Source organism: Elephantulus edwardii, unplaced genomic scaffold (assembly GCF_000299155.1).
Source record: "Elephantulus edwardii isolate Elephantulus edwardi_28Jun2011 unplaced genomic scaffold, EleEdw1.0 scaffold00002, whole genome shotgun sequence".
Classification (NCBI taxonomy): domain Eukaryota; kingdom Metazoa; phylum Chordata; class Mammalia; order Macroscelidea; family Macroscelididae; genus Elephantulus; species Elephantulus edwardii.
Window position 1 is genome coordinate 28518756 of NW_006399752.1, and position 16184 is coordinate 28534939.

The 16184-nt window shown below is 38.6% G+C and overlaps 1 protein-coding gene across 1 annotated transcript in view; it reads left to right on the top strand.

The window, feature by feature from the left end:
- Positions 1-16184, top strand: part of PAPOLA (poly(A) polymerase alpha) — a 46881-nt gene that overhangs the window by 4166 nt on the left and 26531 nt on the right. Inside the window, exons 2-12 of the mRNA XM_006879058.1 lie at positions 772-945; positions 2345-2411; positions 6143-6224; positions 7638-7747; positions 8128-8181; positions 10372-10483; positions 11368-11457; positions 11547-11685; positions 13030-13102; positions 14307-14427; positions 15279-15363. Of these exons, the coding sequence (XP_006879120.1) occupies positions 772-945; positions 2345-2411; positions 6143-6224; positions 7638-7747; positions 8128-8181; positions 10372-10483; positions 11368-11457; positions 11547-11685; positions 13030-13102; positions 14307-14427; positions 15279-15363 (1107 nt within the window). The remainder of the gene's footprint in view (positions 1-771; positions 946-2344; positions 2412-6142; positions 6225-7637; positions 7748-8127; positions 8182-10371; positions 10484-11367; positions 11458-11546; positions 11686-13029; positions 13103-14306; positions 14428-15278; positions 15364-16184) is intronic.

A 16184-nucleotide genomic window follows, 5' to 3' on the forward strand; every position in this document is an offset into this window, starting at 1 on the left:
AATAATAAGTTACTTATCTTTAGGGTTTTTATGAACTTATTTCACCAGGGAGAATACAAAACAAGAATTGGTTCTCTTAATAGTGAACCATATTAGTTTCCTACAAATTTATAGTATATTGTGCCTTTTCACTGCTAGTTCAGATCCTCGTGGTTGAACAAGACTGAAACTTTGCTTAAAATAGGGAACTCTTGTACCGTGGCATCACTGCTAAAACCCAAGTCTTTAAAGAAAATCAGTAGCAACCTTGGTATGAACATAATTTTTTTCAGACTGTATGGTAGGTTTTTTTACCCATATAGCCTAGGAGCTCTAGTCATTGTTATTCAGAGACTCAGTTGTATTGGCAAATAGCATTTGTAGGTTTAAAAATGTTTTAAAAACAATGCGTTAGAAGTGTAAGAAATTTTGACCCTTTTCAACAAGTTCTCTGTATCCTGATTGCTCAAGGTTTTGCAAATAACTTTAGTATATAGGGAATTCTGGTGGCCTAGTGGTAAGGAGTTGCATTGCAGTCCCAAAGGTTCACAGCTTGAATCCGTCAGCTGCTCTGCGAAAGGATGATGTAGCTCGTTAAAATGCTTGTGATGGGAGAATGATTTTGTTACAGGGCAAGGGTGTGTGTTTCGAAAGTTAAATTATTTTGGCTGCAGTGGGAAAAGTAGCCATGCTTAGAAATGTGTTTTACAATAGTGGTGTTTTTTCTCCCCCTGGTGATGCTGATTTGCTCCAAAATAGACCTTTTTGACACAAAAATGTTTCTGCTTCCAGTCCAGTTACAGCGCAGGGATCACAGCAGACGCGGCCGCCCCAGAAGCACTATGGTATCACTTCTCCTATCAGCCTTGCATTCCCCAAGGAGTCGGACTGCACCCTTACACAGAAACTTGTTGAAACTCTGAAGCCTTTTGGGGTGTTTGAAGAGGAAGAGGAGCTGCAGCGCAGGTACATAGATACATATGTGTGTAGGATGTGATTTATTTGTTAGGAAGGTGAACGTATACCAATTTGGGGTGACTACTAAGTTACTCAGTTCGAAGGCTGGAGTTATTACCTCACATTTGTGTCTGTCTCACACAAGAGAAGAGTGGTACTTAATGGGTTGGTGTGAGTGGTGATGTGGAATGGGTCATCAGACTTCTTTGTCTCACTTCACAAGGGAGAAGAATCGCCATTGTTGCACAAGGCCGAGCTTGATGCAAGTAGAGGTCAGACATGGCAGACCTGCACGGTCCTCTGCTCTGCTGCTGGGAGCGGCCACAGAGAACTCACAGATAGTGGTCACAGTTATGGGGTTTATTAGCAAAGTACTCAGTTATAACTCTGTACCAGGAACAAATTGGTATGCAATTCTCTGGTCACTTCACTCCTAGCTCTTCTTGTTGGTAGTGATGTATCATCTTTTCTGACTGAGCTGACTCATTTTAAACCTAAGAGTGTGACAAAACGAACCATTGTTACTGTTTGCCTTACTTGAATTATTAGCAAACTGTTCAAACTCCTTGGTAGGCCAGAAATAACTTATTACGTTATCCCTGTCTTTAGGGAGCTGGCCTAATGGTGATAGTTATGTTACCAGCCCAAAGGCACCACCTGTTTTGCACAAGACAGACAGGCAGTCTTCTCCTTCTGTGATTTATAGCCTCTGAAAACTTGCTGGAGAATCAGCTGTTAGTTACTTCCTACACAGGGCCAAATAACACCAGCACCCAGTCGTTTGATGAGAGTTAGGAGGCTATCAGAAGGGCATGTGAATCCGTGCATAGCAGGGGAAACCTGGGTTTTCTACTGAAGGCTGGGCTTTTGCCTTCTTTCTTTCTTTCCTTCCTGCTTTGCATTATTACAGATCACACTTGTCAGGTGATGGGGGCATCTGTTATTCATTGTACTAACGCCCATATGAGTTGCCAGCTCTCCTCACTGAGCCATGTGGTTAGTTTTCAGATAGTGGTGTTTGGAGAAAATGGCAGTTACATAAAAATAGGATATAACTACATCTTTAGAGAACTACAGATTTTTGTTCTGTTATGAACCAAGCACCAAGACCCCTGGCTTAGCGAAGTTGACTTTAACTTGACCATCAGAGCCAGCCTTATTCTTGCCTTGAACTTGGGTATGTCCTTGTTTCCACTTGTGTGTCATTCATGTACAGAGTGGTCAGATTTTTATCCTGTGGTTGCTGATTTGTATGTTGGTTAATGATCTAGATAAGTAAGGAGTAGGTGATACTCCTGATAAGTTTTTAAAAAAATAAAATTGGGAAGCCACATATATAGATGTCATTTTGAGCAATAATGCTTTGAGATAAATGCAACTTAGTTATTAATACTTGTGTTATCTACAGGATTTTAATTTTGGGAAAATTAAATAACCTGGTAAAAGAGTGGATACGAGAAATCAGTGAAAGCAAGGTAAGGTGACTTTCTGCACAAGGACTAGTTTGCCATGTGTAACCACTTGTTTCCATCATAGATTGTGATTTTTATAATTTATAATTTTTCCCTTTTTATGCAGATTAATTTGCAGAATTCAAACACATTATTTTTCACATAAAATCCTTCCTATTTCCTTCACTACCACCCCAAATTTTATATTTTGTTTGTACATATTTTTTAATGAAGGTAAACTGAGCTTCATTTAATGAATTTATTTGTACTTTTTAGTCGGAACATTTCAAAGCTGAAACTGCTACATAGAAACAAATAGATGCTTACCTGAAAAGAATCTTTTTCTTTGAGACTCTTGTTAGGAGATTTTCAGTTATTAGATTCTTGAATGGACTATATCTTTTCTTGTAACAGTATGTTCTGAGTTCTGTATTGTTAGAATACTCAACTGAAATTGATGATGGGACTTTGGTAAAGGAAATGGATTCTTAGATGTATGTGGAATTCATTTGACCCGTTTTGAAAAAGTACTAGGAAGCAAACCATTGCTGTGGGGCTTTTCTGACTCAGGGGTAAGACTTGTGATGGCAGTTTGTACAGGACAGTGCTGTGCAGGTAGAAACATAACCCATCTCTCAGGGTAGAATGAAACATTACCAGGGGGATATTTCATCAAAGAAATGATCTTAGTCAAATTTTTTCTTAAAACAATGTATACATATTTCAAAATCTAAGCAATTGCAGCCTTTTCAGTTGGGAGTTGCCTTGTATTAGAACCAACTGAATGGCAGTACATTTTGGGTTATGTATATGCTGGTTTTTATTCATAGTTTACCATGCACATTTATATTTTTGAAAAGGAAACAATGTGGAGCTGAACAAATGGTACGGAAACATCTCATCTTACTACTGTTGCTTTGTAACTGACTATAGCTGACCCTCCCAGCCTGTTTTCAGAGATTGTATATTGCCCAAGAGAAGAGTACCCATCTTACTCCCAAGGAGCCTTTGATAACCCAAACTGTCAGAGATGTGGCCTCTCGGTCAGCAGAGCAACCCAGTCTCCCCAGACTGCACCACCAGAGCCACCCTTGTTGACTGGTGGTGCCCTTTTTATCTTTAATCATTCCTTGACCTTTGTCTTTCCTTAATAAGATAGACAGCTTGTTTGTTCTAATAGTTGCTTTACTTTTAAAAACACCGTATTCAAGTAGACAAGGCTACTTGTTCTTTCCTATGAACAAGAGTTCCTGTCTTGTTGACAGCTTTGTCTCAGGTACTTGAGAGCCTGCTAAGTTCTTGAAGCAGAGACGTGATGAAATTCTCCTTATTGCTTTGCCTGAGGGTAAGGAAAATGGCTTGGCGAGCATATTGATACTCCTCTTCCATTTTGCCTTCCATCTTTTCCCTTCTATCCTTAAAATGCTTTCTAGCAATTTAATGAATTAATTTAATGAATTAATTGAATTTTCTTAGAACCACTTGACTTAATGAGATAATTACATACACATAGTTTTGGAGATACAGTTGAATTCATTGCCGCTCTCAAGTTCAGGTCTTTTTGGATCCACCTTCTATATTGAGAGCTCTGGTTGTCTGGGCTGTAGGGATGTGTGCTGCCAGTCCACAGGTGGCACCTCTCTGGCAATTTGAGTCTACCAGCTGCTCTGTGGGAGAAAGATGGACAGTCTCTTTCCACATTCTTCATGAGTTCCTGAAAATCCATGCATGGCAACAATGAGCTGACTGTGGCTCATTGACAATATATGTGAGTTTTTCAGTTTGTGAGAGAGATGTTTTTGACCAGCTGGCTGCGTGCCAACATCCTCACTAGCAGAGTATATTAATTGTATATTAATTAAAACAATTTTTAATATCACTGTATGATGTTTGTAACTTACTTTGTTTACCATCTGATAAGGTAAAGATTTTAAAAATGAAGATGTTACAGTTGCTGTGTTTTTTCTGTGACTTAAATTGAGTAGTCAGTTTCTGGGTTACAGGGCTCTCAGTATGTATGAGTGTATTCATATCTAAAGCTTTGCTAACAGGGTAGGCCACTAGCCACATACGGCTGTATTAAATACGGCATTTTGCAGCTACACTAGCTGCTTCTCAGGCCCTCTGGTGGTGGCATGTGTACGGAGTTGTGCACCTCATACTCAGTGGTCTCGTGGGAGAGAGATAAGCAGTCTGTTTCTGTGTGACCTACAACCTTGGCATCCAGTAGAGGGTCAGCTGTGAGTTGGTTCCAACTGGGCAATGAGAGATTTTTTTTTTAGCTACTTTTCAAGTGCATCAAATCCATGGACAAGTTGTTCTTGGTTGTTCTTGGCTACTGTGTTGGGCCTTGCAGGTCAAGACCATTCCCTTCCTCACAGAAAGTTCAGGAGAGTGCTCATTTCAGAGAATTAGTGTCTCCTGCAGTTGTCTACAAATCACTCTCTTCATGTCATTCTCCTGCACTTGCTTTATAGGTTTCTTTCTCTACAAAGAGTACTGGCCGCCTCCTGGTACCCAGGCTACTGTTAGAATTGGTTTTCTTTCTTTGTAAATAGAAGGAGCTCTGGTGGCAGAGTGTTGTGCTGCTAACCAAAAGGTAGCAGTTCAAATCCACTAGCTGCCTTTCAGGAGAAAGTGAGCAGTCCACTCCGTCAATATTGACCCTTTCAGAAGCGTGATGGAGGGTCACCTGTGCGTTGGACTCAACTCCATTGGCAGGTTGTGTGTCATTGTGTAGGAACTGACCTATAAGCTGACCCTTGAGGTTTTCAGAGGCAGTTAGTTGCATGGAGGTTTGTTCATCCTTCTCGAAGAGGTGCTGGTGGATTCAAGTCACGTGCTTGTGGGAGTGCAGTGCTGATTCTTACACTAGGCCACTCATGGGTATATCTAAATATCTTCGTCATAGCTTTGGAGTCAGAACTCACTCATTGCTGACCCTCAGTTGTGTTTCTCAGACTGTATATTGCACAAGAGGAATTTGTCCATCTTTCTCCCACAGAGCTGCTAGTGGATTCAGACCACCATAAAGCCGTGGCCTTTGAGCTAGCAACACTGCTCCCTGTGGGCATCAGCAGAGAGCAGCCTCCTGGAAAGGGGGTGCCTCTGTGTGTTCTGTATGGAGTAGGGACTGCCGTGTGGGGCAATGAGATACCCTGAATGAAAGCTCCCTGACAGATGACACCAGCACAGTCCCTGGTGGGGTGGCAGAAGGTTCAGCCTCTTCTGGATGGATTGCCCAAATCATTCTACCCAAGCCAAGTAGTCTGAAAAACAAAATTACTTATTTCCAGAATTGACTTTTAAAGTAACTTTTTATATATTATATATTCCCTTGTGCTCTTCAGTAGAGTTACCTGTGCTTCTAACTGGTCCTGATACCAGTTTCTAGTCCATTTTATTATCCAGGCTTGGTATTAAGTAGCATCTTTGTCAGGAATAAGAACCCTGGTCTTGCATTGTCCCCACGAACACATGACTTCTTCTACCCTGGTCTTTATAGCTGTTTTTTTAAAAATGGGAAGTTTCTGAAATGACTTGGTTCTTCACTAAAGAACACTCATTAACAAGTAAAAATGGTGTGAATTTCAAATTAGGTTGACCTCTGAAGGCCTGTTATGTTATTTTGTATGGTTTGAATGTTCTCTGTATTAGTGGTCTTATTTGGGAATTTTGAACTGTACCCATACTGTTTGAAAGAATTTCTTTTGTGTATCACTGAGAAAGTAACCATTGTTTGTTTGTTTCAATAGAATCTTCCACAATCTGTAATTGAAAATGTTGGCGGAAAGATTTTTACATTTGGATCTTACAGATTAGGAGTACACACAAAAGGTAAATATTGTTTTATTTACCTTGAAGAAAGGGTTCGTTTTAGTCCTTACAAATTGTAAAGTAGTATATATTTTGGTTGTTTGCATGGTATCTTGTAGCCTGGGTCTGCATGGGGGAGAGACCTCAAGGATGCTGAATTTGGTAAGATAGAAAATAGTGTGGAATGAGACGCTTGCTTCTAGTAGGACTCATGTCATCTGGTACATGGTAAGCCTGAAATAAAATGGAGCGGGGTCCAGATAAAATGGGGCATCCTAAGTAGGAGCAGTGCCCTTACATAATGACTAGGGGCTGATACTGTAGACAGTGCAGGCATAGAGCATTTCCCTACTGTTCTCCCAGCCTCTGCTGTAGAAGTCAGAACAAAAGTGGATAAAAGCTTTTCAGCAATTGTGTGGTTTTTCTCTGCCCCGTACTTGCATTATAGATAAGTTGTAAATTGGTTCAGTTAAAAAAATAGGCCTTGATAATCTGTGTCATTGTTATTCTTGTTATTGTTCCTTTCTTTGCACATAAGCACACAGTAAAATTGTGGTTGTGGCCAAGAACCCATGTTGAGCTGTTTATTCTCCAGGACATGGAGCTGAATGCTTTCTTGTCATTATTTTGTTCTGACCTGGCAGCACTCTGATGCTCATGTGACCAGGAAGTAGCCTGAGACTTGAGGAAGCGGCCGGCTAGCCTGCCGTTTCTTTGTCTTTTGCTGATGGGCAAGGTTCTGCTCCAGGTGGCCTGATTATGTGCTGCAAATGGTCACCACTGGCCTCTGGCCTTTAAAAATCTGCCCATACTGAGCCGACTGCATCCTGGTGTTTCCCGCTCCCACTGCAGGCTTCTCCAGATCCATACCTGCTTCTGATTTGTTCCCTGTGTGGCTGTGCCCAGCTTCAGAGTAGTGTCTCCACTTCTCTTCTAGAAAGACAGATTGGGCAGGCCCCAGAGTCTTCGCTTTCATTTGTCATCCTATTTACCCCAGTTTGAATCTCCTTTATTGTAATGCCCCTGTATGCTCACTACTGACCTTTTATAAACCTCAAAAGCAGAATAGGTATGTACCGTGTTCTGTCTTTGTGTTTTCAGGTTATTTTGGAAATAGAATTTTAGACGAGTGAGCTTGGATGTGACTAATGACATCAAGATGTGCAGTGTGTGTCTGAACCATTCCCACTTGTCACCATAAAGATGTAACTCACCCAACTCTCAGCCTCCTGGCTCGCTTGGGCTGCTGGAGAGAGAGAGGCTGCTGCACTAGGAAAACAGTCTTGTCCTATACTGAGTGATACTTTTGTTGAGAGGAGTGTAGTAGTTTCTTTTTAGAGGCTTACCAATGAAATGCTAACAGGTTACAGCATAGTTCCTTGTTAAGACGAAAAACGAGCTTTCTTACAATACTGACGGGTTTCTCTTTTTCAGGTGCTGATATTGATGCATTGTGTGTTGCACCAAGACATGTGGATCGAAGTGACTTTTTCACCTCGTTTTATGATAAATTGAAATTACAGGAAGAAGTAAAAGATTTAAGAGTGAGTGTAGTGTGGCTAAAGGCAGAGAAGTTCTAGAAATTCCTGTAGTCCTTTGCATTTTGTAGTGCAGACATCATGTGCTGGCCTCAGTGTGATACACTTCATGCATGTTCTTGCATTTTAATCTTTCTAGCAAGAGTGAAAGCAAGAACTGTGGTCTCATTAGTACACGAGAAAACTAAAGCTAAAAGGAAATGAACGTGGTCATGATCACTCCTTTCATGAGTAAAATGAGGCTTTGTTTGACACTGTCTGATTCCAGAGTCCTATATCAGATGTGATTAAACTTTTTGAAAATGTCCTATTTATTCTAAAACCCTAAAGCTGGTCTAGGACATGGCTACAATGTCAGAGGTACTGACTGTGGGCTTTTCTTTCAGGCTGTGGAAGAGGCCTTTGTGCCTGTCATCAAGCTGTGTTTTGATGGGATAGAGGTGAGACCTGCATGGTTGTTATTTGCTGTAGATTGTTACCAGTTTTGATTGATAATAGATTAAATGTCGTTGCTTTAAGACTTTACTATTTAAAATATTTAAAATAATTGGTTGCAATATTAATGAGAATGCAATGTATTCTTATTTTGTAGAACACTCTCTTAACATATCCTTAGTGTCAAAGTAAAATTTGGCACATAGAGTTAGAACTAATGAACCATGAGGGCTATGAATTGCTGCTACAAAGCCATTTACTTGACAGTTGTTCCTTTGCAGATTTTGTGTACTTCTGGTCTCATTAATTAAGGGGGTAGCAGTGTATCTTTGCAAGTACCGCCTTGCTCTGACTTAAGTGATGCTGGATCTTCTTGAAGATAGCATGAAGATGTTGGGAAAAGACTAGTGTGGCCATGCTTGGACTGCCTTGTTCTTTAGGAGAGTTAGGAGCGTCCAAGTTCAGATTAAAAGAACATGTTTCTCCTTGCTGTTTTTAACATATGTAGTCAAAGTAAATTTAACAAAACTGACAGTGATGCATCATGAGTTACTTCTACATAAGTAAGGCTTAGTAGTGCTTTTAACTCGCCAATAGTAATAGTGAAAATACAAAATTTTGGAAATTGGTAGAATAGTAGTTGTGCTCAACTTCATCTGACATGCATAGTTGGAGGAATGACCTTAATGAGTAAAAATCAGTATTAAGTTTGGTAAAGGATCACCATCTGCATTCATTCAGAAAACAGCTTTGTAAAATCAAAATCAATTGATGTTCTATTTTCCAAAACAAGATTACCAGTAAAGAATAGATTTCCCCCACCATGGGAGAATAACTTGAATAAATTTTTCTGGATGAGTATGAGAGTCAAATGACAGTTGAATGTATATTCCATAAAATAATAGTGTTTCAGGATTGCATTACCATTTGGACCATTTCATGAGTAATTTCGTCCTAACTCTTGTTTCCATTAGTGTCATTAACTGAGTGAGTAAATCAGTTGTGCTGATCATTGAACCTTGATTTCTTTCTACATTGAACTGTGGGGCTTTGGAATCTGGTGCATTGGGAATCTACAACAAAAACTCATCTACTCATTTTGTAGGTGTAGGTCTAAGTAATTTTTACAAGGTTCTTAAAATAGCTCCCTTTAAAGTGATCTTAAAAATGGCTAGTTTATAGCAATGTGCAACTTCCAGAAAGGCCCAACCCAGAAATAATGACCAAATTTGGGATACGGTGTTTTGTCCTATTTTTCCATTCTTAAAAAGCAACAACAAGGGTGCTCTGGTGGCTTAGTGACAAGAAGCTGCACTGCAATCCCAGAGATACGTGGTTTGAATCCACCAGAGGCTCTGCTGGAGAAGGAGGGGCAGTCTCCTCCTGTACCATCAGATCCAATTTGATGGTACACACAAAAATAATAAATTTAACCTCCCCCCAGAACCCCCCCCAAAACCCACAAAAAGCCACAACAAACCCTAAACCTTTCATTAAAATTACATGGGGGGGGGGAGTTTTGCTATTTGAAATTTAAAAAAAAAAAATGTTTTCAAAAATAAAAAAAACAGTTGAGAGGTGTCAGTTAAATTCTTTAAGTATTTAAAATTATGATTTAATTCTTGGTGTCATCCTTCCATTTATGTTACTCAGAATTTCTCAGAAACTCTTTGCATTCCATGCAAGTTGGGCTGACCCACAACTGACCCCCAAGTGGGTTTCCAAGGCTGTAAATGGCACAGGATGAGATTACCCTTGGAGCTGCTGGTTGATTTTGCCCTACAGACTAACCATCAGAGCTCCCTAATCAGAACTAAGTCTTGGAGAAATCAAACTACAGTATTGCGAACATAATTGTTTCATTTACCAGGTGCTCACTTTTTTACTAAGATGTAGTTGTTCAGTAAATAAAGAATATTTATTTTGACACAGTTCCTACAGAACACCTAACTTTACATAATCAGGAAGATGGATTTAACAGACTTGATAATCAAACTGTGGTTAACATGACAACAAAGTATTTAGAGGACTTGCTTTGTATGTTTTTGTAACACTGTTTAAAATGCCCATAATCAGAATGGAGTTTTTGTGGACAGTGTCATAATCCATGAGATAGCTCAATGATAAAGCATTTATAGAAAATCCTTATAAATAATTATATAGACATGGAATATTCTGTTTTGTTTTTCTTTTAGATTGATATTTTGTTTGCAAGATTAGCACTGCAGACTATTCCAGAAGACTTGGACTTACGAGATGACAGTCTGCTTAAAAATTTAGATATAAGATGCATAAGAAGTCTTAATGGTATGTCCCATCCTTCTTCACTTTGCATAATAGCAATTTTTGTCAGACATGAAGTAGTTATTTTGTACTGAAGTTTTTTGTAGCCATATTGTTCTTTCATGATAAGTCAGACAAAATGCATTCTATTTTATTGGGCATAGAGGGACATCCTGTAATCTGTTCTGCTCATTGATATTTTACACTGTTTCTGCTTTCTTCTTACTGTGAACAGCGCACCTTTTCATAAAAGGTTAAAAAACAAAACAGAAAAACCCCAAACTCTCAGCTGTGGAGCCCAGTTAATAGCAGTCCTACCGGATGAAGTTGAAGTTGAACTGCCCAGTAAAGTTTGCAAGAGTGTGACCTTTATGACAGTGGAGTGCCTTGGATGACTGGTGGATTTGAACCACCATCCTTTCTGTTGGCAGCAGAGAGCTTTGACCACTGTGTTACCTGGGCATCTTGAAAGGCACATAAAAATGGTGCTTAAAAAGATGATCTGGGTTTTGTGCTGTGATACAAATGAGGCACCTGGTGAATTCTGACACTTTTCTAATACTTTCGACTCAGGTCAGGAGAGTTGGTTTTGAAGAATGTGTTATTAGCATATGCTCTTAGGAACAATTACTGGAAACTCATGTGGCTTAAGCCTTGCTCTCTGAACCTACATGGGAAAAAGTTGAATAGACAAGTGTGAGATGAGAGAGATTATAATTCTGTTTTCTTTGATTTAGTGTAGTTCTTGGTGGAGGAAAAGTTTATTAGGCTTTTATTTGCTTTTTCACCATTACTGACTTTAATATGTGAAAGTTCTTAATATGACATCAGTCTCAGAAAAGTTAAAAGAAGTCTATCATAAACTTTTTGATAATTTTAATGTTCTGTTTTTCGCTCCTATTAATCAGGTTGCAGGGTAACCGATGAAATTTTGCATCTAGTACCAAACATTGACAACTTCAGGTTAACTCTGAGAGCTATCAAACTGTGGGCCAAACGTGAGTTCAGAATTTGTTGGCTAGCTTATTGAAAGGTTTGCACTTTTGTTCATTACTAATGCATCTTTTTGCTTTTCCCTTATCAACAGGCCACAACATCTATTCCAATATATTAGGTTTCCTCGGTGGTGTTTCCTGGGCTATGCTAGTAGCAAGAACTTGCCAGCTTTATCCAAATGCAATAGCATCAACTCTTGTACATAAATTTTTCTTGGTATTTTCTAAATGGTATGTGTTTAGATTCTATTAAAATAAAATTGATTGTAGACACTGAAGTTTAGTCTTATTTCTATGACATTTCTGCAGTTGCTTTTAGATGAAAAGTTTAGTTGATGAAGTGGTGATGTAGGGAGCCTTGAGCAGGTGGTCTCCCTGTTTGTGACATGACAGACCTCGATTGGTTTCCCCACTTCTCCCAGGATAGTGAGACAGGTGCTGTTGGTTCTTCTAGTTAGTGAGTAGAGAGGACAGCAGAACACCGCCATCTGCATCTCCTCTTTCCACAAGCCATTAGCTTTTTGACCCCTGCCCCTCACCCCATTTTAGTGGTTTATCTGCATGTAAAAAGAATAAATCAAAATCCCCGGGGGGAGGAATTAACTTTGATCATCCCTTTGATATTAGTCATTTCAAGATGTATGTTTGTCCTTTATTATTTCTTTTTTAATAAGTAAGATAACACATTATTGTATTTCATATTTGTTTTATCCCCAAAATATGAAAATTCTTGATGTTTTAATTAAAAAATTTGATTTATCTTAGTGATTTTAAGTTCTTGTCTATTTCTGCCAACTCTTGCCTTTACTGAAAAATAATATTAGTGTTATTGGAGATGAATGACAATTTAGAACTGCTACACTTATCAGTACATACTGAGATTTGATAGCTCTGAAGCATGTATGATCATGTGTGAGAAAATTAAAGAATGTCAGAATTCTCTTTTACACATACATAGGGAAGTATTTTTAAAAGCTGACCTGGATGTTAATGGCAAATGTTGTCTAGTTTTTGCCTGTTCTGTTGAGTAAAGTAGTTTAACCTATAGGCCATGTCTTGCAAACAGTGTCTTTCACAGCTCAAAAATTTTACCACACATTTCATGACTTAACAGGTGGAGAAAATTCCAATTTTTAGAATTGTTTTGCCCACTTTTGCATATAATTAGAACTAAGCAATTCTCAGTTGTGTAGTGCAGAGATAAGATTTTGCCTCATAGAGTTAGCCTTTCCTGGGGGTGGTGGTGGGGGCACGTACATACATGTCTTAGGTTAGTGTTGCTCCAGCCAAAGCACTTTACTGATATTTATTCAGTTTTTTGTTTGTTTTTAGTTAGAGGTGTTTGGCTTGAATCTGGGAAATTTTTGTCATGTGACTTAAAGAGTCTTAATTGCGTATTTACCAGAGAAGTAGTCTGAGTAGTCCTATATTGTGAGATAGGAATACCAGAGCGTGTAAACTGGAAGAGCGAAACAAAGGATGACAGTCACATTCACAGATGCTGTGTCTTTTACAGAATAGGCTTAGATGGTAATATCTTATAGTCTTATCAAGTGCTACACTCTTTTTAAACAGGGAATGGCCAAATCCAGTGCTATTGAAACAGCCTGAAGAATGCAATCTTAATTTGCCTGTGTGGGACCCAAGGGTTAGTGTATTATTTTTTCCCCTACAAATTCAGTTTGCAATAACAAGTAAAAATCAACTGCATAAACTGCAGGGAGATTTCTCATCTTTGCGTATGAGTGACCATGTCTGTATTACCCTTTCTTCTAGATAACTTCAACTCTGTTGTCCTCTAATGTGTGAAGCATAATTATGTACCCTGTAAACCACCTAATTGTACATAGTTTCTGGTACCAACTTCATTAACGTTTAAAATAGAACTACTTTGTAAGACAAAGTTGTGTGGGCATTTGCACTTTTAAAAATAAAAGGTTAACTGAAAACCCCTGGTTTTTTATTGAATCTAAATATTCTTGTTAAAATTGGGTTATAGTAGAAAAGGTGCTGCATAATCTTTCCAGAAGGCACATAACTTGTAAGCAGTGTTACTGTAGTTGGGATGTAATTGTAAAAATGGACTTGGAGGAAGTTTCAGTATGGTCTCTTGGCAAGTTAGCATCATTGCTGCTTACATTTTAAATGTTAACCATAAAAATTTTGTTAATTCACAAGAAAAATTTAAGATACTAGTTTATAGGAGTTCATTATTTTCTGCGTTAATACTTCAGTACTATATGGAAAACCTGTCTGTTTTAGGTCTCTACAGTTACATCAAATACATTTTCAGGATTATAATTTCCGCTGCTATCATGACGAGATTAGAATGAATAGTTTATTAAATCATCTCATTGTCTTGAGTTAATATTCTCGGGTGTTATATGTCGATTCCTCACTGGTTAGTGCTTTTATAGATTTTACAAGTAGAAGGTAGATTACAGAATTGTGAAAAGCTAGTTTTACATGGAAATGGGCTGTTTCTCTGAAGTGTAACTGTATGTGTGCATCCCCAGTTCTGTTGTTGAACAAAGAAAAACTAAACATCACTAGATGCCCAGGAGGAGCTGTCTTGCTCAGCAGCAACGCTGTTGTAGTAAGGTGGCTGAATTGGTCATGGCCGAGAGATGAGAACCACCTCCAATAGTTCAGACCAAATCTCTGAGTCTCTGAAGAATTCCTATAAAAACGTTGTCTCCTTATGTGGTTTTTCTTTCTCAACTCCAGCTGTGAATGAAGTAAAAAAAAAAAAAAAAAGAGTAATCATTGATACAGTTTAACAAGGCATAAAAAAGTCCAAGTGTCTGATGAATGTGTACTTGAAGAAACTGATTGGCTGTTGTTGTATATAGGTAAATCCCAGTGATAGGTACCATCTTATGCCTATAATTACACCAGCCTACCCACAGCAGAACTCCACGTACAATGTGTCCGTTTCAACACGGATGGTCATGGTTGAGGAGTTCAAGCAAGGTAAGTGTCTGTCCTTCTGTTCTTTGTACACACAGGACTTAGTACTGTTCTAGGCTTGGTAGGCCACTGGGCAGTTTAAGTGGATCGCACGTTCTCGAAGTGAGTTAGCATTCTTTTATTGATGACAGCATGTTTGAGAACTGGCATAATAAAATTCATTTTCAGCTTTTTTAGGTCTTCTGACTTTATGTTAGAGGATTAATCAGCCTTTAAAGTCAGCTCTACAGCTGGACCTTTATAGACTGGCTCAGTGCTGCACTAACTATGCCATGCCACATGATTTCACACTTGTATACCCTGTGGGGACCAGGAAAGAAGCAGGCTGTGCCCTTCTGGGAAAGAAATCCCAGCAAGATCTGGGCCAGACTGACCATTCTTTAGAAGAACTCCACTTCTGATACTTTGAAAGTATATTGCCAACCAGTCTTTTTTTTTTTTTTAAGTACATGAGGCTGGGACATAGTTAAGGAAATTCTTTGCATTTCTTAAAGTACCAAAGTGAAAAATGTCTCTTAATAGAAGAGCTATCATGGGAATGTGTTGGCCTTTTAGAATTTAACAATGAAAAGAAGCAGAGTGTATAATTATAGACACTGTTCTTTCTCAGGAGGCCACACGGCTTCAGTGTTTGCAAAGATGTTCTCTGTGCATGGTGTTGGCAAGCTGGCACGTGACCAGAACACTGCTTTCAGAATGTGTATGTGTGAATGAATGTTGTGTGTGCTAAATCATGAGCTGACCTTTCTGCTGCTTAAAATTACTTGAGGATTTTGAATGCGTGGGATATGTAAAATATAGAATTCTGGGTTTGTTGACAAGCATACAAACATTTTAATGTGTTTTTAATTTAGGTCTTGCTATCACAGATGAAATTTTGCTGAGTAAGGCAGAGTGGTCCAAACTTTTTGAAGCTCCAAACTTCTTTCAAAAGTACAAGTATGTATTTTAAGGCATGTTGGATGTGTTGCTCTTATGCTCTTATAATGGTTTAATGATCGTGCCTAGACCTCTATTCTTGCTAGGTTGATTTTGATTTGCCTTGAAACTACTTCTGCAGAGTGTTATTCTCGTCCTTAGTCAGCCTTTCCTATCTTCTCTACTTGCCCCTCCGTTTCCCCTACTGTTTTGCTGCCTGTTTAGATTGAATTCCAAACATCATCACCTCAGTTCTGTAGGCTTGTGTCAGTGAGGCCCATATCACTTAGTTTTTCTGTCTTGGCAGAAGGCTAGTCCTTATCAGTTCATTGAGTCTGCATTTTTAAGTAGTTTAACTGGTCAGCATCAATATTATCTGTGAGAGAGACAAAGTTAATACAGTGCCAGTATATATTGTTTTAATAATTACAGCACATCCCTGGCCATTTGCTCCCAGTGTTAATAAGTCCCCCTTTTCTTGAGTTCTAAGTGGGTGTACTGTTTTTTAGTAATGATTTTTCTCTGATGCTTTTAATACTTTAGTACAGGTTAAAGACCTGTTTATTTGTGCTGGGTTTGAAGAAAATTGTAAGTTGAATAAATCTTACTTTTACAAAAACATGGACTTGAACTTTTATTTGCCCCTGAGCTGAAAATTTCTAGAGGCCTACTTAAAAATTTTTAAAGCTTTAAAACTTTTCTGACCTTTGATCTTTTGTTGAATTGTATTTTGTAATAATCTGAGAAAGATTGCTTTATGCTATTTCCCCAATTAAAACCAAGATGATGACCTTCATGATGTCTCTGTGTTTTGTTTCTGTATCTTTTGCATGAACAGACGA